General features: G+C 35.1%; 2 protein-coding genes and 1 pseudogene across 3 annotated transcripts in view; 2 read left to right on the top strand and 1 right to left on the bottom strand.

The window, feature by feature from the left end:
* The window catches only part of ENKUR (enkurin, TRPC channel interacting protein), a 19,471-nt gene extending 11,957 nt beyond the window's left edge, over window positions 1-7,514 (bottom strand). The window contains exon 1 of the mRNA XM_011371027.2: window positions 6,966-7,514. Coding sequence (XP_011369329.1) covers window positions 6,966-7,050 — 85 coding nt within the window. The 5' untranslated portion in view covers window positions 7,051-7,514. The remainder of the gene's footprint in view (window positions 1-6,965) is intronic.
* Window positions 7,515-7,744: 230 nt separating this feature from the next.
* THNSL1 (threonine synthase like 1) lies at window positions 7,745-17,159 on the top strand. 2 transcript variants are annotated; one of them, XM_023537182.1, is made up of 4 exons: window positions 7,745-7,950; window positions 13,328-13,520; window positions 13,688-13,864; window positions 14,805-17,159. In XM_023537182.1, the coding sequence occupies exon 4, from the start codon at window positions 14,853-14,855 to the stop codon at window positions 17,082-17,084; it is 2,232 nt and encodes a 743-aa protein (XP_023392950.1). In that variant the 5' UTR covers window positions 7,745-7,950; window positions 13,328-13,520; window positions 13,688-13,864; window positions 14,805-14,852; the 3' UTR covers window positions 17,085-17,159. The 2 variants fall into 2 exon arrangements, with proteins under 2 accessions (XP_023392950.1, XP_011369319.1); XM_011371017.2 differs by lacking the exon at window positions 13,688-13,864 and having other exon boundaries at window positions 7,746-7,950.
* A 2,925-nt stretch (window positions 17,160-20,084) lies between these two features.
* On the top strand, window positions 20,085-20,203 carry LOC111746235 (annotated as a pseudogene).
* Window positions 20,204-21,751: the final 1,548 nt, after the last annotated feature.

Below are 21,751 nucleotides of genomic sequence, written 5' to 3'. Positions count from 1 at the left end.
ATACCTTTTAAATTCCTTTCTGACACTTTCTTTGACTTAGGAGTTTGCTTAGATGTGTTTTCTTTGGTTTCCAAATATTTGGGGATTTGCCAGATATCTTTCTGATTTCTAATTAATTTTTATTGGGGTTAGAGAATATACTTTGTAGGATTTCAATCCTCTTAAATTTTCTGACACTTGCTTTAAGGCAAAAAGTATGGTCTATCTTGGTAAATGCTCTGTAAACACTTGAAAAGGAAGTGTACTTTGCTGTGATTGGCTGGTGCATTCTATAAATGAAGATTAGGTCAGACTGGTTGCTTGTTTTTAAGTGTTCTATTAATTATTGAAATCTCTGACATAATTGTGGATTCTTCTATTTCTTTTATTTCTATTAGTTTTTGCTTCATATGTTTTGACACTGTTAGTAGGTGTATAGCATTTAGAATTACCATATCTTTTTGAAAAACTGACTATTTCATCATTATAAAATACTTTTTATCCCTGAAAAATTCTGTATTCTAAAATCTCTTCTGTCTTATATGAATATAACCTCTCCAGCATTCCTTTGATTTCTGGTAACGTAGTATTTTTTCATTCTTCAACTTTTTACATATTCAATCCAAATTTCCAACTCGCACCTTTATTTTTAAAGGGGTTTTCTCATAGAGAGCATTGAATTTTTACCCTTTCTAACAATCCCCTTTACTTGGTGTGTTTAGACCATTCACATTTAATGTGATTTTAAAAATATGTTCATGTTTAAATTTTCCGTCTTGCTGTTTGTTTTCTACGTATTCCATTGTACATTTATTCTTTTTTTTAAATCCTGCCTTACTGTTGTTTTTGTTTGGATTTTGTTTTATTTTGTGGAAGTTCTAAGGTTTACAGTATACATATTTAACTTACCATAGCCTACATTCAAATATCATTTCAAATATGGTATAAGAACCTTACAAAAGAATACTTGCATTTACTCCTCCCCCAACCTTAGACCTAACATTGTAATATATTTTACTTCTATATGTGCTATAAAAACCATAATTCATTGTGATTTTCCCTTTAAAAGCCAATTGTATTTTAAAGAAATTTAAAAAGAAAAATTAATATTTACACATATATTTACCATTTTCCGTATTCTTTATTTCATTGTGTCAATCCAAATTTCCAACTTGCACCCTTTCTTGTGCATTAAAAACTTTTCAATTTCTGACTTCCATTGTTTCTGACGAGATATTTGCTGTCTTTTTTTTCTTTATATGCAATGGGATTTTTTTCTCCACTCTTTGGCTGTTTTAAAGATTTTTTTTTAATTATTATTGTTTTTAAGAAACTTGATTGTAATGGCCTTTGGTATGGTGGTGGTCTTCTGTCAATCTTCTTCTCCTCCTCCTCTGCCCCCTTCTCTCTTTCTCTTTCTCCTTCTTCTTCAGTTTCATTGTAATTCTTGAATTTATAGATTTAGGAATTTCATTAACTTTGTCAAAACTTTGGCCATTTTTCAAATGTTTCTTTTGTTTACTCATCCTCTTTTCTCTTTCTGGGATTCTAATTACACTTATGTTAGGCTTCTTGATGTTCTTCACAGCTCACTGATTCTGTTTTCCTTTTCAGTTTTTTTTTCTGCTTTATTTTGTATTGTTCTATTACTATGTCTTCAAATTCAATAACATTTTCTTCAGTGTGTTAGCTCCCATCTAGTATTCTATTTTTGTTTTAGACATGGTATGCTTTATGTCTGCAAGTTAGATTTAGGTCTTTTTAAAAATCCATTTCTCTCTGTATTTCGCTCACGTTTTCCTTCTCTCTGTTTTTGAACACATGGGGGAATATTTAAAATAATGATTTTAATGTCCTTGTCTACTAATTCTTTCACTGATGTCATCAATTCTTTGTCTGTTTTTATTGACTGATTTTTCTCTCGGTTATGCATTATTTCCGGGTCCAGAAGAGCTTTTAATCTAGTTCTAACTTGGCTCTACTACAGCAATATACTTATGAGTGCATTAGTCAATGCCCTGTGCTTTAGGAGGTGTTTCCACTCTGGCTCGTGGGAATGTGAACTTTACCTGGCTCTGCTGCCTCTGTAGTTTCGTCAAAACACTGTCAACCAAAGACTTCAGGGAAATCCTCCTGCATATTTCAATCTCTCCATCTTTCTGTCTGTCTCTGTCTGTCTCTGCTCCCTTTCCTTTCTCTCTTTCTCTCGCTCCCTCTCCTGCAGTTCTCACCTTTCCCATACTCTGTGCTATGAATTCTACATGCCTTGACCTCCCAAATTCTAAACTCTGTTTCCTTAACTCAGGAAAACTACTGGGTTTTGTTTAAATTCCTTTTCCCTAGGCTTTTGCCTGTGAATTCTCTCCAGGGAGTATGTTGAGGCAATTGCAGGGCTTGTTTCCCTTCTCGTAGGGATGACTGCTCTGTGCTGCTTGTTGTCCAGTGTCTGCAAACCATTGCTTTATTATTTTTTTCTGTTGTTTTAGTTGTTTAAGGTGAGAGGGTAAATTCCATTTTTGATTAGAAGCAGAAGTTCAGCTAAACCACTTTTAACAACTTGTATTCTCTTCTTACTAATGTGGATAAGTTTGTTTGACGAAAAATTAAATGGTTTCTTGCTTTTAGAGGCCTTTCCTCAATCCTGAACTCAATGGCTAGGAATTAATTATGGTCCAAATGGAATGAGCTCTTTAGGTACCTTCGGGAAATAAAGTTCAATCCATACCCATGCCTTATAATTCCCATGGAAGCTGGAATTGGCAGATATGATCTCTTAATTAATAAAATATTCCTTTGGGGGTAGAAAAGGAGTGTGAATACTCTCACCTCTTTTTAATTTACAGTCTTGTGATTCCATACATTATTTTGTGTGAGCTCAAAGCTTATCTATCTGTTATAGAAAACAAGATATTCTAGTCTATATGAATACTGTATATTTTTATTTTTCCAAATTACAAAAATAAAAATAAAACTAATATTATGTCAAGTGTATCTCAATTTAAAAAATGAATAAAAATCTAAGTTCCTTTCATCGCCTCAACCATTTTCCAGAATAAATTCTGTTTTCTGTATTTCTATTTACGTATGAATTGTAACTTAATTTTTAAAACTTAATATAATGTGATATCTTTCCATATTAGTATATGTAAAGCTTACACTTTCTTTTCAACAATTACATTTTATTCCATTTTCTGGATGGTGTGGTCTTATTATAAAGATCTAAAAATGACTTTATTAGACAACTGGCCATACTTTCTACTTGCTATTAGTTGTCAGCTATAGATTAATTATTCAACCTAAAATTTTCATGTTCAATAAATATACCATACTTATATTAATTTTATTGCCAATAATCACTAGATAATAGGTCATGTCCAGTCTTTAGATATACATTTTTAAAGCAGATTATCTTAAAGAGCACGTGGTGACCAAAATTTGGGACAGTTTGATAACATTTGCTTGAGATTTTTCTTCCTAATAGGTTAGATGGGAATCTGGTTAACCAATTTTTTTTTTTTTTTTAAATTTCTGGCCCATATTATTTCAGTGCTTCTCTATTGTATAGAACTTTGGGACCTAGACTGTATTAGAAAGTCCCCCTAATTATTTCTTGAAGAGAATTTTGTCTATGTACATAGATACACCTTAAGCCCACCTAAACACAGTGAAGTGAAAGTCTTCAATTCAGCCTCCTGACTATATCAGGTAAGTCAATTTCCACAAATGGATGCCAATTCTCCTCCCAGCTTGGCTGGCTGCCAAAGCTATGCTGCTCTGCACTTAATTGATAACACATGTATGTGTCATTGAGTGTAACTCTGATCCTATTGCTGCTCAGTATCTATTGCAAGCTGTTGAGAGAAATAATAAATATGGTAGATTATCAAAAAGATATGTAGTTAATGTATTCATTTAGATCTGTGCTGGACAATACAGGGGTTACCAGCCAAATGTGGACAGTGAGCCAAATGGGGCTAGTACTATATGCTGAAATCATAGTATTTTTGACATATTGGGTTAAATAAAATATATCATTAAAATTAATTTTACCTGTTTTCTACCTTTGAAAAGTTGAGAAAACCAATCAAATGCACCTAAGCCATCAAAAAAATTAAAAATCACATATGTGGCTCACATTTCACTGGATAGTGCTGTTCTAGAGATCAGAAAAATCAATTCTCGAATTAAACAATATAATAATATAGTTGCATATCCAGACCATATCATATTCAGGCCTCCAAAACTGCTTCATTAAGTTATGTTTTGACATGAGGCCACTGGCCTATAATGAGAGCAATATCAGACCTATGGAACTCAGTGTAGTTAATGTAAAAGTACAGCTGAAATCTTTATTCATTACAGTACACACACTGTCTTTCCTCTATATGAACCGTGGAGGAAGTGTATTTCTGGCTCCACACCAAGAAGACTTGTGCTTCTCAGCTACCACTTTGCTTTTGTCTTAAGGAAAATGTGACCTAAAGTGTAAGTGATCTTTAGAGGATCCTGGGAAGAAGCTTTCTTCCTTTGTGGGTTGCCCACTTTCTAGATAGCATTGAGTCAAATTTGTATCAGATGTCAAGCAAACAAACAAGATTTTAAAGCACACCTTTCATGTGCAAGATATTTCATGCTCATTTGTTGCATTACCTTACTTTTTTATCATTGTTTTTTATTTGCTTTGATATCCTTACTGAAAGATACCTTATTGTATTATAATGTGGTAATGTATAAATAAATACTAAACAATATCTGATACATGATAAATTATCTGAAGACATATATATACATACATATATAATTGAAGCCAAAGATACTCGCTAGGTTTGATTTAATTATTTACTCAGGTTAAAAGGCAGAGTGCAAACTGGTTACAGTGATGTGCTTTTGTGTCAGACTTATATCTAAATCTTAGCTCTTCTTCATCCTGGCTGCCTCAATGTTCTAAGCCTGAGCCTCCTCTTCTATAAAACTGGGACAATACTACTCATTTCATAGGGTTCTTGTGAGACTAAAATAAAATGATCGTGTAAAACATAGAGCAGTGCCTGGCACATTGTAAACACTAATACATCACACAAATTATCATTATTTTTATTAGTACTATTCTTATTGTTACTGGATATTCACCTTGCTTAAATTTAAAAAATAAAATACTGTTTGATCTTTTACTTGATTTTACCTGTATCCTAGCAGAAACATCTTATTCTCTAAAAAGTCAAGTTATGGTGTGTAAATGGTTATTATAATAGACAGACAGATAGACTGACATACTTTCCTGATATGTAATAAACAGATTCGCATACTACAACATATATGTACAATATGCTTATGATAGTGAACCTTGTTCTGGAATGGAATAAACTTCTAAAAAATGAGTCTAACACAAAAGTTCACTTATCTACAAATTTCCCTTGCAACTGATTTTAAGAAATTTTTTGATATATTTTCTTCTCAACATTTTTAGGTACTAGGTATGTGGGAAATGCCAGATAGATGTACTAATATACCACATATTTTATAATCTGTAGAAATCTAAATGAGAGGCAATAACCCACATTAAGCCAGTAAATGCAAATATTATCTTCTTTCCTTCTATTCCCTTCACCATAGTTCCTTTTTCCTACTCTTTGTTTCAGAGTAAACCAAGGAGTTTGGGCTTGTCCCTCCGACATTCCCGCAGGGCAATATTATACACATAATAAGGGCTTGCCAAATTAATAAAGATTGTTCCTACAAAAAAATCACTTAGATGCATAGTAAACCTTTTTAATTTACCAATGAACAGATCATCTAATAAAATACCTTATCATTCAAATTCTGTATCCTATAGAAAATACAAACTACTAGTGAGTTACAGAGGAGTTTTGTCTTGTACAATATATAGGAATTTTGGACCAAAAGTCCATTCGGCAATAGTTAATTTGAAAACTCCTCATAAATTCTGCAACTGTATCATATCTGACTTTGCAATTCTTCTTTCCAATCTCTACTAGATTTTGAGAAGCTAATGTAAAACAATGTAGGTATCGCTCTGCTTAAAACAAAGATACTCAAGCTTAAAATGGGAGGATTTGCCCACTTGTTGAGGATGTTATACACCTCAAGTAATTATTAGTAAAGAAACCTGACTATTAGATCTGAAAGGGACCTAAGTCTAGGTCATTTAGTTTACAGATCAGAAAACAAATGAAAATTTATTCGTGATTCCAAAACCAATTATGTGCCATGCATGTTTTTTTTTTCCTTAGTGTAGTGCTCTTGCATCAGGAAAAAGAGAAACGTAAAAGATAGCGAAAGACAGTCACAGGAAGAATGAGATTTTCTCTACTAGTTACCTTCTTTTCTCCCCATAGATTTCAAAAAGTTCTAAGTCCCTACACAGGAGAGTAACTGAGATGTTTACTTTGTGGTGAGCTTTTTGAAATGTGGGGAATTCAAGAGGTCCTAACACCTATGCAAAAATTTTAACTTTATTACACTTTTCCTTTCGTGCAACTATTAGACCTGAAATAGACCTTAGAAACTAGTCTATTTTGTTTCACTTATCAAAAAATTGAGGCTCAGAAACAAATGAATTTATCTTTGATAATAATCTTGGGGAAAAATATAAATGCTATCCTTTTAGAAAGGAGTAGTGTAGTCAGAAATAAAACAATGAAATCCTGTAACCAAATATCAAGTATGCTTACACAGGATAATAAATTGTGATTTTTCTCTTTTCTACAACAAGAAGTTTAACACTATGTTGTATACCACATCATGTATGAACAATTAAATTGTAAAACAATAACATACCGTATTACAGGAGACTAGCCTAAAATGGCCCTCTCACAGCCGTGGATTGCCCTCTCTGTAAATTTAAAGATGCTAAATATCTAGATTTTGCAACCTCTTCTTTAAGAGGTTGTTATAGGATCCTTAGTTAATCTTGAAATGGAACATTTATTTTCCCATTCTTGTTTCAAGAGATAATCTTGGCTTACCCACATACCTAGGAGGCTGGGGAGGCTCCTTCCAGTCACTGGGTATGAGGTTATAAATGCTCTCAGAAGAGCATGTTGGATCCATGGCCACCAAATGACTCCTAAAAACTACTCAACTTTCTTTTTTCTCACTATACCACTATCTCAGTCCCTTTCTTCACCGTTTCCCCTTTCCTACGCCCTTGCCGTCTTAAGGAACTAACGTTTCTCTCTTTCACGTAATTCTCCTTTGACCTCTTCTTAGCGATCCTCTCTTGGGAAGATACCCTTTGTATTCCTCTTGGGGTTGCTTAGCGTCGTTGACGGCGCGGTTGCCGTAGAAATAGTTACTAGGCGACGGGGAAGTGGAAGGCAGCATTGCAAACTAGGTTTCCTGCCTTCCCTCTCCGCAGCTCCTTCAGGCGAAAAGTTCAATATGAAAACCACTGTTTGTATGGGCCTTTGGAAGTAATGGTGTGAAAAACAGAGTCCCCTTAAAAACGTTGCTCTTTTCTGTCTCTATAAAGAGAAAAAAAACAATCTCAGACACAGGAGAAACGCACGGGGAGGGCACGCGTCACACCACTAGGCTCCTGCGCGCAGGCCCCTGTGCGCAGGCCCCAGTCCCAACGGGGGCGGGGCGAGGGCCGAGGCCGCGCCGACGGCAGAAAAACTCCCAGAGCGGGGCGGGGCGGGGCGGAGCCCGAGGAGCCGGGAGGGCGCGGGTAGGTGGGGCGCTGGGCGAGAGTCACGTGCCCGCTGCGGGGCCGCGCAGGGCGTGGTTGTGGCGTGCGGGCGCGCAGGTCCGCGCCAACCCGCACCCGCGCAGGCGCAGAGGCCGCAGCGTGGGGGCGAGCGGGCCTGGCGAGCGCTCCGGCCTGGGCTGTGGGCGAGGTGGGGCGAGCGCCAGAGCTGCGGGGTTCGATCCCGACGTGACACTGGCGGCTCCTGGACACTCCCTTTCCTTTCTTTTCCTCCCTCCCGTCCTCTCAGTGTGATTTTCCTGGTGAGTTATTTGCGGAAAAAGGGACACTGTAGAAACCAGTGCGTTCCCGTCGCATGCCTTCCCCTTTCCGCTACTCGGTTGTCATCTCAACTGTCCGTCTGCGCTCATTTCCCAGGCTGCCCAGAACTCGCCGTGCGCCCACGTCCCGCGGTCTTTTCCATCCATCCACCTGTCGCGCCCCTTCCCATCTGTCCACCTGCCGCGCCCCGGTTCTCCCCTCAGCCCCCCCTGCTTTCTCCCGCGGCTCGCCGGTTCTCTGCTCTCCATCCTGTTCCCCTCTTGATCGGGCCTATCTTAGGTCTTTTTCCACTATGTGTGGACTTTGTTTTTTAAACGAACAGCCGAAACCAAAGAAGCCTTTTATATGGGCCCTTTAATTTTTGCACATTTATTTTGATGTCCCTTTTTGAAATTGTCTTTCTGAGAAGCGGTTTTCTTCCGTTCTGAACCCATTTGGTCCTCCATAAACCTATTTATACACATATGACTGCTGGGAGAAGCTCATTTAGAAAGACCTTTGCCGTCCTGGGTTTCTAAAAGATTTTGGCAATATGATTTGAGAAGGAAGATCTATAGATGGTTGTGAACCAACCTTCCGCTGGCCCCTCAGCCTAAAGGGAATAAAGGTGCCCGCAGATGCGCGAGGACACCAGTTTTGGTCGTCTTACTGCCTAGGTGCTAGGTGGAGGGATTAAAACAGCGAGGTGGCTTGGTTGTTTTTAGTTCCTACTTAAAAGGCTGTGTTGAATGTGTAGGTCTTTATGAGATTTCACTTTTTATCCCAGGCGTTAAACAAATATTTTATTTCTGATCAGTGATGTCTTGGGGATGATTCTCCTACACATCAGATTTTCATTTTTCGAAACATTTTATATGTATATACTACCTTGCCCTTTTTTCCTTTTTTCTTTCTCTCTCTCTCTCTCTCTTTTTTTTTTTTTTTTGCTTAGCATGTAGAGAGAAAAGTTCTGTTCTCTCTATATGCTAAGATTTGAACTAAGGACTCAGAATGATAACACCATTAACCAAGTGCGTAGTCATTTGCCGAAGCTTATAAATTTTCTAATTAGAAGGAACACTTTGGGACTGTTTACGTTAACCAGTTTCTAAAAGAGAACAAAGAAAAACATGATTTCTCCTCTTACTAAGAACCAAGTGGCCTTAGCTCACTTAGTCTTGACTTTCTGGTGTTTCTGAATACAGTATTTCCACTGATATTAGTAAACTTATGGTTTAAAAAATATTAAACAATTTAAGATCTCACTGTAGTATATTTAGTTTACAGTTATGAAATTGCTAAATCACTTGGAAAGGAACTTTTTTTTCTTAAATAATTGGTCTGTAATTCTGTTTTTCTTTTGAAAGCATGTTTACAAAGAATATATTTCTAAATTTTATAATTCCCTCAAAATGACAGTACTGTCCAAGGAAATGCCTGTATCCGGTATGTGCACAGGGAATTAGTGTTGATATACCATTGGAGGTCATGAACTTTTTCTGTAAAGGGCTAGATACATAATCAATATTTTAGGCCTTTGCAGGCCTGATGGTTTCTGTCTCAACTGCTCTACCATCATAACTCATAAGAAGCCAAAGACAATAGAAAACAAATGAAAGCAAAGTTTTGTCCCTGTGAAAATTTACAAAAGGAAGGTGGGCCAGATTTGGCCTGTGGGTTGTAATTTGCCAAACCCCTGATGTAAACAGTTGTGTGCACAAACTAGGTGTTTTTTTTTTTTTCTTTTTTTGGCTCTAGATTATTTTAATCTACTTAGATGAATATGAAAATGGGCACAGGTGGGAATACAAAATAAGCTAATCGTGAGGACTATAAACCCTGTATAAAGACATACTTTACAATATTTTTCTAAGTTAAAGAACCGAAAAGGGTACTTAAAAAGTCTTGAATTAGATACTCGAGACCATTAAGAGGATATCTAACAGCAAAAGGAAACAACAGGAAATACTTAGCTTTGATACTAAGATAAAGGCTAAGATGAGTGGTGACCTTGTAAAACTGCTTTTGAGTGTCAGATCCCTAAGATGACAACATGGCACTGGAGTGTGTGGTCCTTCCACTCTCTCCACCTCGATATATGTTGGAAAGTAGGAACTGGCTGGCTGAAGGGCTCATTGAGAGGTTTTGTTTGCTCAGTCAGAAGCAGTAGAGCTTTACCTCTCCCTGGTTAGTTTATGTCCTAGTATCTTGCTGTTTTTTTGTCATTACTTATCAAGAAACTATTGCTGTAAAAATGCAGTAATTTTTAAGAATTTTTAAAAATCTCAAAATATCTTCATAAGATAATAGATTAGATTTAGTCATTCACCTGAGAAATTGAAATAGAGATTGCATTAATACTGGATGACAAGCATAATCATGGTGTATTTTTGGAACTTCATTGAACTATAGCCAGTGCTGCTCATGAAATAATTTTTGAAGTGCTGTATCTTATGTTTTATTTTGGAAGAGAGTATAATAACATTTTAAATGAGTGACAAATGCTAAATCATTTTGACTAAGTAGGATTTTGATAATTTCACAAAGGAATTGGAAACTAGGTAATTTTATAATGGAATTAAAAAATTCTTCTGGACTATTTTCAAAGTAAAAATTGATAATGGGTTGAATTTGATTTTGGTTGATTATCACTCATCTAGTGTAAACTTAGGAAAACAGTAAATAGGTTACTGAAATTAGAGTGTATTTATGATTTAAAATGCAACTTTATTAGCATTCATAGGAAATAATTTAAAAGCAATTTAAAAAGTGATTTCTGTACTTTTTTCCCCCTTGAATACTTCATTCAGTTTTGATCAGCTAGTCACAATAAAGTTGTTAAATTTTGTGCCTTGAGGTCATATAGCACTTGAATTAATGTGTACATGTGGACTTCTTGTTTTTAAAGTTCTTGCTGTGATACTAACATACGTCAAAAGCTCCCCTATAAGTTATCAGTAAAAAATTAATGCATAATTAATGCATAATATCAGTAAAAAATTAATGCAGTAAAAAAATTAATGCATAATACAGTCATGTAGATCTTCCATCCTCTGAGGAGTTAGAATAACTAAAACATTTTTGCGTAGAACTTGGCTCTACAAAAAATATTTGAGAACATTAAGGATACTGTAAAACCTTAGTACTTTATGGCCAAGAGATTTGGTCTTTAAGTACTGTTTTTGACTTTTGACTCTTACATGATTGACTTCCATTTAATTTGAAGTAGTTTTGTCCTTTGGCTGAAGAAAAATTGCCTGTATATGACCATGGTACTGAAAAACATACTAAAATATAAAATGAAAAATGTCTAATGACATGGCTTTGAATCAAAGGAAAATGATATGCAGTCAATCTTCATTTTTTACAGGTACCCACTAAAATTTATAACCCCAAATTAATATTTACATCACTTTTGCAGTCATTCCTGGACACGTTCACAGTGGTGGAAAATTTGAGTTGCCCGATGCACATGTTCCAAGCTGGGTCAAGCAAGGCGATGCACCGCCTTCTTGTTTCAGCTCTCAACCTGTAAATAAATGTCCTTTTCCAGTTCTGTTTAGTGCCACATTTTTTACATTTTTGTGCTTCTAGTTGATGATTTTGCTATTTAAAATAGCCCCAGAGCAGAGTGCTGAAGAGTACGACAACTTGCTGTCAGGCGCCTAACAGAGCAATGTGTGTTAGATCAGCTTCATTCAGGCGTGAGTTAAGAGTGCTTTTGGCTGGGAGTTCAGTGGAAATGAAGCAACAATATATATGTTAAATATATATGTTAAACAGAAACGCACAGAAAACAAGTTTATGTATTGATCAGTTGGTGACATGTTGTAACTAGAGGCTCACAGGAACCTAACCCTGTATTTCCCGTAGGAGCAGCAGTTCAATATCCACTAAGTCAATATTCGTAGTAACTTTATAGAACATAATTACTATGAGTAACAAGAATTGACTATATTACTTCTTAAGAAAAACTCAATTTCCAGGTAAAAGTTACATGCTGTAGGCTTTTTTCTATCTTCTCTTGTCATATGGTTTGCTTACAATGGATGTCGAAGCCCTAAAATTAGCTTATAGCTAAATGTTATAAAACAAAATTTAGTATGTAACTTAAAATAGAATTCATCTTCTTTATTTTTCTTTAAAAATGACATTTGTTACATATTACAGCACTTAACTGCTTCTAGAGTCAGGATGATTTTTTTTGATGAAATAATATTGATACACAATAAATTGAACTGTCATATAATTTTCTGTTTTTAATTCGTATAAAACAGGAAAAGTAAGATTACAAAAGTTAAAGCGAAGTTAACATGTATAATGTTTGTGTTACAATCTTTTACTTTTAATGGCATTGATGTTAAGCATTATAGCCACCAACAAGAGTGGGGAAAAAGATCATTTAAAAGATGTAGTGTCCATAAAAACAAGTCAGCTACTCGGAGAATATACAGTTAATACTAACACAGACATCACAAAGTTATGCACTGAGAACTAAAAAAGAAGACACTGGTTTTATAAGCAAAAGCCTCCTGAATAGGAGGTTAATCAGGCTGTTTTATTCAGTGCTCTCAAAATAGTGTTAAAGTACAGTACTAGAATACAGTTTAATCAAAGAAATTGCTGTTGGGGTCCAGCATACAGTTCTCTGATCCTTGGTTTAATCTAGGGAAAGGATTAGACTGCATGGCAAAACAGTTCTCAATTTACAGATGAGTACCACTATTTTCTCTTAAGGTTTATAAACCAAACCATAAAAAAAAATATGCCTAACCTTGTGCCTAGACATTCTGATTCAATTTGTATGTTTTTAGTCCATTGTCTTTGAGTGACAATGATTAATATGGCTATATATACGAATATTCTTATGTGCCAGCCACTATGGTATATGCTTTGCATTTATTATAAACTCGTTTAAATAGAGCTACCTGTGTGTGGCAGATGCTTCATTTGCACATTTTACAGTAGATATTATCATATACAAATCATGTAGTGATTCAAATGGATAAAACAACCTAAAAGAGTAATTCAGACACTCATTTCATAGCTTTAGTCCACTGATTTTTTTCCTTTGATCACTGCACATACAGTTAAATCATTAAAATTGTATCATTGTAAAAGATTTTGTACTTATTATTTGGTTATATTGTATTTTATATTGCTTGATGACAGAAATTGCTTCAGTTCTAATGTTTAGTAAAGTTCTGTAAGACACACATGTCGTTTAATAACAGATTAGGGAACATGAAAAGGGTCCATTCATTATTTTATTATACTTTAAATATTTCAGATGGATATTTTAATAATAGACTAGTCTATATGTAGAATTTTATGATACTGTGTGAAGTTATGATTAACTTGAGATTTTTTTCATTATAGACTCCACTTTTTGCTAAGATTGACTTTGCCTCCGCGTCAACAGACTCTTCATCTAAGATTGATTCCCGTGTGTCATATGTTTACAAGTCAGTGGGAATTAAGCACAGCACATACAAGCTGAATACAGTTTAATAAAAGCTGAAAAGCCAAATAAGGAAATGTACTTCTTCTCTTGACAGTCGTAATTTAACTTGTAAGTTAAATTCGGTGTTAGCTTAAAATGGTTTAAATGGCTAATTACAGACCACAGTTTAAGTAACGTTGATAATCAGAATTGTAAATGATTGAAAGTTTTCAGAACATATTTAAAGGTACCATCTAATATTTAGTGTGCTTAGTTGCATTTTGATTCTACCACAGAACATGTGAAAAACTCCACTACGTGTCTGTGAAGTTACCTTAGTCAATTTAAATGAGCAGAAGTGATTAGCTTGCATTTGACTGAAGTTACCTGAGTCAACTTAAATGAGCAATTTATTAACTTGCATTTTACATACAACTGAATTTGACGTGTCTGGCATACATTTGTGTTTAACGGTGAGTATATTCCCCAAAACAGGCATTCATTCGACCAGTATAAGGGATTGCAGAGCCGCTTTGGACGCCAGAATAGTTTTTTCCTCTTATCATTGGAAAATTCCCAAGTTTCTTTGCTATCACCCTGGAGTCTTGAGTTTGAGTTAAGTCTCCCCACTGATGATGTTTGTAGGACAGAGACAAAAGTGATGGTCCCATGCAGATAAGGTTATAGATATGTAGCCTTTGACCTTGCCAGTGATTATAAATTTTTCTTAACTATTTGCATATTATACCTTTCACTTTAGCTTTTTTAAAGGCCTTACATGAAAAATATGTAAGAATGATTCTTAACAGTATGCATATAAAAGGCACATGAAAAAAAAAAAGTTATACCTTGCCCCTATAGTTTGGAAAGTTATTTAAGCATTTTATAAGCAAATATTTTATTCTGGTTTCCTGCTGTGAATTCTATAACAAGAAATTTATGAGTAACATGATGGCCTAATAGTCTATCACATGTTCATATAACTAAAGAGAAATTAAAGAGTGAATTGCAAGTAAATAGCATTCCAACTCCAAATAATCCTTGTTTGCATGCGTTATAAATTAAAAGGTAGTTTTCATTACAGGAAAAGAAATACTAATTTGATTTAGCATATATTTTTTAAAAAGCAACTATGATATGGCATTTTCTGAATTACGTTTCTGTTGCATAATAGTTACACATTATTAAGTTTTGATTATTCAGTGCTTTGAGATTTGAAAGATTTTTAAAAGGATAATATGCAATATATGAGAATTGGGGTACTAATACTTTTTTAAATGTCCCATAAATTTGGAAGAGCTTCAAATAGTTATGTACTGTGAGCATGATTATATTCAATTGTATTGGGATTTTAACTGTTGAAATTAGTAACCAAATGTCTTTCGTTTTGTTTTGTTTTTATGTTTTGAAAAGGGCTAAAGCCGGTGTTTAGGTTGGCTTGGGCAGAAAAGTGAAAAGAGAATGCTCCACTTTAACCGATGTCAGCATCTGAAACAAATAACTCAGAAATGTTTTTCTGTTATACACATCAAAACGGATAAACACGCCCAGCTATTTCTTTCAAGAACCTTTGCACTTGCAGAATTACGGAAGTCATGGCACTCAACCCAGTCTCTTGTCGGAGACAAAAATATTGTCCTGATGGGACCGCCTGGTGCTGGGAAAACAACAGTAGGCAGAATAATAGGTCACAAACTAGGTTGTTGTGTCATAGATGTGGATGATGATATCCTTGAAAAAACCTGGAATATGAGTGTGTCTGAAAAATTACAGGATGTTGGTAATGAGCAGTTTTTAGAAGAGGAAGGAAAAGCTGTGTTAAACTTCTCTGCATCTGGAAGTGTGATTTCCCTTACCGGGTCCAATCCAATGCATGATGCTAGCATGTGGCATCTGAAGAAAAATGGAATAATCGTATACCTGGATGTACCTCTAATAGATATAGTTAGTCGTCTAAAATTAATGAAAGTAGAGAGGATTGTAGGTCAGAATCCTGGAACATCTATGAAAGACTTACTTAAATTTAGAAGACAGTATTATAAGAAGTGGTACGATACTCGTGTTTTTTGTGAAAATGGGGCTTCCCCAGAGGAGGTAGCTGACAAAGTGCTTAACGCAGTTAAAAGATATCAAGATGTGGACTCAGAAACATTCATTTCAACAAGATACTTTTGCCCCAAAGACCATGAGCAGAAGGTTTCGACGAAATTCTTCAGCGAAGCTATGATTGAAGGATTAGCTTCGGATGGTGGACTCTTTGTTCCTGAGAAGGAATTTCCAAAATTAAGCTGTGGGGAGTGGAAAAGCCTAGTAGGAGCAACCTATATAGAAAGAGCCCAAATACTGTTGGAAAAGTGCATACATCCTGCTGACATACCTGCAGCTAGATTGGGAGAAATGATCGAAACTGCTTATGGGGAAAACTTTGCCTGCTCCAAAATCGCCCCTGTCAGGCACCTTTTAGGCAACCAGTTCATCCTGGAATTATTTCATGGACCAACAGGGTCATTTAAAGATTTGTCTTTACAACTTATGCCCCATCTGTTTGCACACTGTATTCCACCAAGTTGTAATTATATGATACTAGTAGCAACCTCAGGAGACACAGGGAGTGCAGTCTTAAATGGTTTTAGTCGTCTTAATAAGAATGACAAGCAAAGAATAGCTGTAGCCACGTTTTTTCCTGAGAACGGAGTAAGTGATTTTCAGAAAGCACAAATAATTGGCAGTCAGAAAGAAAATGGATGGGCAGTGGGTGTCAAGTCAGATTTTGATTTTTGCCAGACAGCTGTAAAAGGAATTTTTAAAGATTCTGAGTTTACTGGCTTTCTTACTGTGGAATATGGGACAATCTTAAGTTCAGCTAATTCCATAAACTGGGGCCGACTGCTTCCCCAAATAGTTTATCATGCTTCTGCATATCTTGATCTCGTGAGCCAAGGATTTATTTCTTTTGGAAGCCCAGTGGATGTCTGTATCCCCACGGGGAACTTTGGTAACATTTTAGCAGCAGTGTATGCCAAAATGATGGGAATTCCTATTCGCAAATTTATTTGTGCCTCTAATCAGAACCATGTTTTGACTGATTTTATAAAAACAGGACATTATGATCTAAGGGAAAGGAAATTAGCCCAAACCTTTTCACCAGCAATAGATATTCTCAAATCTTCAAACCTGGAACGACATTTATACTTGATGGCTAATAAAGACGGACAATTAGTGACAAAATTATTTAATCAATTAGAAGAGCAGCATCACTTCCAGATAGAAAAGATTCTAGTTGAGAGACTTCAGCAGGATTTCATAGCCGACTGGTGCTCTGAAGGAGAGTGCCTAGCAGCTATTCACTCCACCTACAATACTTCAGGGTATATTTTGGATCCACACACTGCTGTTGCAAAAGTGGTTGCAGACAGAATGCAAGACAAAACTTGCCCAGTGATTGTCTCATCTACAGCTCATTACTCAAAGTTTGCACCTGCTATCATGCAGGCTTTAAAGATTAAAGAAATCAACCAAACTTCATCAAGTCAGCTTTATTTATTGAGTTCATATAATGCATTACCTCCACCACATGAGGCTTTATTAGAGAGAACAAAACAGCAAGAGAAGATGGAGTACCAGGTCTGTGCAGCTGACGTGAATGTCCTGAAGAGTCACGTGGAAAAACTAATACAGAATCAATTTCCATGAGTTTTCTGAGTAAAATTTTTTTTTTCTGGTAATAAGCATGCAATAATAAATCACAAAAGGCGATTTGGAGTACAATAGCATTTTGTTTTTTATGTAAATATCTATGTCTATATGTAAATTGCCTTTTGGAATTTCAGTAGCCTTGTCTCTGGTTCTGAACAATTTACCTGTACACATGCTCCTTGGATCCCTAATCTAGAAGTGACAAAAAAGTAGCATAGTGCATGGACCCTTGTGCTATTGTGCTGTGCTTTGTACTCCTGAGGGATATTTCATTTTCTGCTTCATCACCCCCACTTTTAAGTGGACCAAAATGTCTGGTAATTAAAATATTTAAGCATAGTTGTTAAGTACTATATATGTAACCGTAACTAGTTCTCTATTGATGAGAAAGATTTACCACTCAAATGGCTAACTTGCATATAGGAATTAGTCACCTCATGTATTAAGATAGAGCCAGTGTGTTCAACTCAAACTCCATTTGGGCTACAATTACATGTGTCCTATACCATCCAGATCAGATAAGTGCTCTGTCCTCTCCCCTTTGGATGTTTATAGTTAGAAGGTATAGTTTAAAAATCAAGATACATGGCTTAAATCCAGGATGTAATAATCAACTACTTAGTGGATTCAGAAATAAAATTACTATTTCAAGAGAAAAAATTTTCAAACCAGATTATTTGAATAGTCTTAATAGAAGTATGTTTTTATAGTTATTGGTAGTTTTCTGTATTATACGGAGTCCATTCGTCTGTAATCTGCCCATCGTCTCTTTTCAATGAACATTGTCTTGACAAACCACACACAATTGATGCATATATTTAATTTTTCCTTCTCCACACATTTGTGAGTTTATTGGATGTTTTATTTCTGAATTAAAGATTGTCCCTGAAAGGATGTTAGCGTAAGGAACTACTCTCAACCACAAGATGGCATTCCTAACATAATTTGTCTTTGCTGATGACATTCTATTTCATTTTCTGGGAGAACTACATGCATGAAAAACACATTAAAAGTTATAAAGAAAAAATTGAATAATTAGCAGAAATAATTTGCTTAAATTTTTTAAAAATTTAAACTAATGTGTTAACATTGAATCTCTTGCTTAACCTCTAAAAAGTCAGTTCTAAAATTAAAAATTGAAAACCAGGAGCAGTTATAAGAAAATAATGGAGGATTCAAAGTTTACTTATTCATGTATGTCTTAATTATTTTATCATTTGCTTTTAAGGATATTTGTTTCAGTAGATGACATTTAGAAAATGTATCTAAATGTTCCTTGTGTGTATGAGAATACACTTTTTCTGAGAGGGAAGGACAGTGTTTTTTTTAAAAAAAAAATTTCTGGCTTTAAGAACTGTAGTTAAGGAGACAACACATAAAAATTAAATCATGTATAACAGAAAGAGTTACTGCAAGACATTCCATGTATAAGTGAAAAAATGAGTGATATAGTCAAGTGCTATAAGATTGCCATGGAATAGAAAAGATTTCAGAGGACAGAACCTGTGGTGAGTTTTGAAGGATGGGAAGATTTTTCTAGGTGAAAAGGAAGAGGAAATACATTCTAGGCAGAGATGAGGGAAACAAGGGAATGTCCAGGAGAGCCTCTGCATTTACCCGTGGTCAGTGCTCTCATTTCCGAAACTTACTGCATGCTCTCACTTTTTCTCAAAACCAACTCTGGCCCTGCCTCTCAGCTAATAACCTGGCCTCCTTCAAGAGGAACAGCTATCAGGTGTGATGCACCTTGGTTTCCCATCACCAAATATACAAATCTGTGCCTGTTTTTACCCTTCCTACTCCCTTTTGGTTGAATTAGGTAGTATTCCTCCTTTCAAGGGCCAGCCTCTCCTGGTGTGCATTGGACCTGTCCTTCAGACGACTCAGATAACTTGTTTCATCACCTCTCCTCTCCTGTTTCAACTCCTCCCCTCTAGTGGAACCTTTCTTTCTCTGCCATTCGGATGTTTTCTTTTCATATGTTAAAAGCAGGAGAGCAAAAACAAAACCTAAATATCCATTTTTCCCCAACTACTCTTATTTTTTTGCATTTTAATCAAGATCAAGCTTCTCCGAAAAGTTGTCTATATAATGGTCTCTCTGGAGTGTGCCAAATATGTACAGTTTAAGGATGAGTAGTAAATATCCCTGTGCTCACTACCTCTCTCTGAGAGCAGAGCATGACTCATACCTTTGATACTCATTGTGGCGCCTCTTTGATTACATTCGCTCTCTTCCCACGGGTACCACTCTCCTTTCCGTTCGTCATCCCCCTATTTGAATTTATAGTTTTGCACTGCTTAATTTTGGTCTCTTTGAATTCTATGTAAACGCAATCATTATGTGTGCTTTCCTCAACTTTTGGCGAAAAACTTTAAAATTCATCTATGCAGATGAGTGAAGCCACACTTCATTAATTTTTATTACTGTATAACATTATTTTTTTGAGTCGTTCAAACAATCTATCATTTTACCAGTTAGTGGATATTTAGATTGCCTGATTTTTATCTGTTCTTGTAAAATTTGTGTTGAAGGCTAATGGATATGGACTTCCAAACATTTGTGATTCTTTCTAATGACATGTAAAAGTAGACTTCATACTTTGCCATTATTAAAATAAAAATTTCTGGTTTATGAAATGAAAAATCGTTATCAGTTTTCAGGCTATCCTTGTGCAAGCTTTCTCTTTGAAATTGTCTTATCATGTCATAAATAGTCAATTTGTAAGATTTTTGAAAAATGAGATTTTAAAGTTACATATTAATGGAAATTGTAAAATATGTTTCCATTAAATAGAGTTTAGAAGGCAATAAATTGTATGAGGCTTTTGTGAGATTTTAATAGCGATTCAATTTTAAAAACATTTATGGCAAATACTGTTTCAATCCATTAAATCATTTATAAACGTTTTACAATTCAGACTACATAATGTTAATTTTTTAAAAAAGCTGTTTTGATGTGAACTCAAACCCATGGAAACATAAAAATACAGTTCTTGTCTAAGGCCATGCCACCCTGAACGTGCCTGATCTCATCTGATCTCAGAAGCTAAGCAGGGTCAGGCCTGGTTAGTACTTGGATGGGACACCACCTCAGAATACCAGGTACTGTAGGCATTTAAAATATATATATATGGTTCTTGTCCCAATCCAAGAATATGAATAAAATCTAGTATGAAATAGTTATTTGTGTGAATCCCATCTGTGTACTCTGACCACCAAAATCATGAGTTTTATTTCTTTGAAACTAAAAGCAAATAAGCTCCTTCAAAACCAAAGTTAGAATACACTCCTCTGATTCAAAAAAGCAAAGCCAAGAAATTTGCTAGTGTCTTGAAACAGAAAAGTTTTCAGAGGACAGAGAACATGAGGTGACAAGAAATCAAATTGCGTGTTATATAGCAGTACTCTGATCAACTGGCAATATTTTGACCAGACCCGACATCCAAAAGTTGACTTTGTTTCTCGGAAGGGTATGATTAGTCAATTTAACTATTTTTCTTTTTAAAATCGTCATCTCTTTCTGAGTTCTTAAGACTTTCTTCATCTAACTGGTAATAAGAATTGTTGTGAGAAGTCACTGCTTTGAAGTTACATGTGCAGATGTGGCACTGCATTTTTATGTGGTCATCAGGCTTTATAGAGATTTTAGTGGCCTATGAAATGCAGAGTTCCTAATGGCAGGTTTAATTTCATTTATAAATATTAGGGGAATTTATAATTTTACATAATTCGCAATGGATTGTTTTAAATAAATTATCATATTTGGTGAATGAGTCCTAAAATTAATGCCATTTAATAATAAATTTAATGGTATCTTTGTGTTTGTTTTGTTTTTTAAAAAACAAATGTCTTATTATTGATTATTCTAGATACCTCATATAAGTGGAATAATATAGTAATTGTCTTTTTGTGACTGGCTTATTTCACTTAGCATAATGTCTTCAAAGTTTTAATCCATGTCACGCATTTTGTTTATGCATTCTTCCATTGATGGTCATTTGGGCTGCCTTCACATTTTTGGCTATTGTAGATAATGCTGCTATAAACTTGGGTGTACAAATATCTCCTCAAGAACTTGCTTTCAATTCTTTTGAATATATACCAAGAAGTGAAGTAGCTGGATCATATCATAATTCTATTTTTAATTTTTTGAGGAACTGCCATACTGTTTTGCATAGCAACTGCACCATTTTATATTCCCACCAAAGGAAACTTGTATTTTTAAATTGTGTTTCAACAAATAGTTATACATATACTTAGTTTTAAAAGTCAGTTAGTTACCTTCCTACACCCACGCTCCAGAGGTAAAGCACTTTGGAATCAGCTGTTTGCTCTGGCATTTTTTTCCTCCTTATGTCTTGATAACATACTTAACCACTGCTCTAAATTTTAGCTTCAGATATCTATTCACATTCTTGTAAGAAAGATAAATATTTAGTTCCACTTCATCTGTCCTGCTCCTCTACCTACTCATTTCCTCACCTTCTATCCTTCCAATATAGATATGTTATCATTTTGGATTAGATCAATATCAGTGTTTCTATTATTATGACTACAAATATTATCTACGGCTTAGTTATACTGTATAATACTCTTTTAATTTAAATTGTATTTATTCCATTTGCTTAGCTATCTATATATGTAACAAATTCATCTCCAAAC

Source organism: Pteropus vampyrus, unplaced genomic scaffold (assembly GCF_000151845.1).
Source record: "Pteropus vampyrus isolate Shadow unplaced genomic scaffold, Pvam_2.0 Scaffold180, whole genome shotgun sequence".
Taxonomy (NCBI): Eukaryota; Metazoa; Chordata; class Mammalia; order Chiroptera; family Pteropodidae; genus Pteropus; species Pteropus vampyrus.
Note: the sequence above shows the minus strand (reverse complement) of the source record. Positions and strands in the feature narration are given on the sequence as shown.

What these genes read in the sequence shown, in the direction of transcription:
- THNSL1 (XM_023537182.1), top strand. Translation starts at nt 14,853, where the DNA reads ATGCTCCACTTTAACCGATGTCAGCATCTGAAACAAATAACTCAGAAA.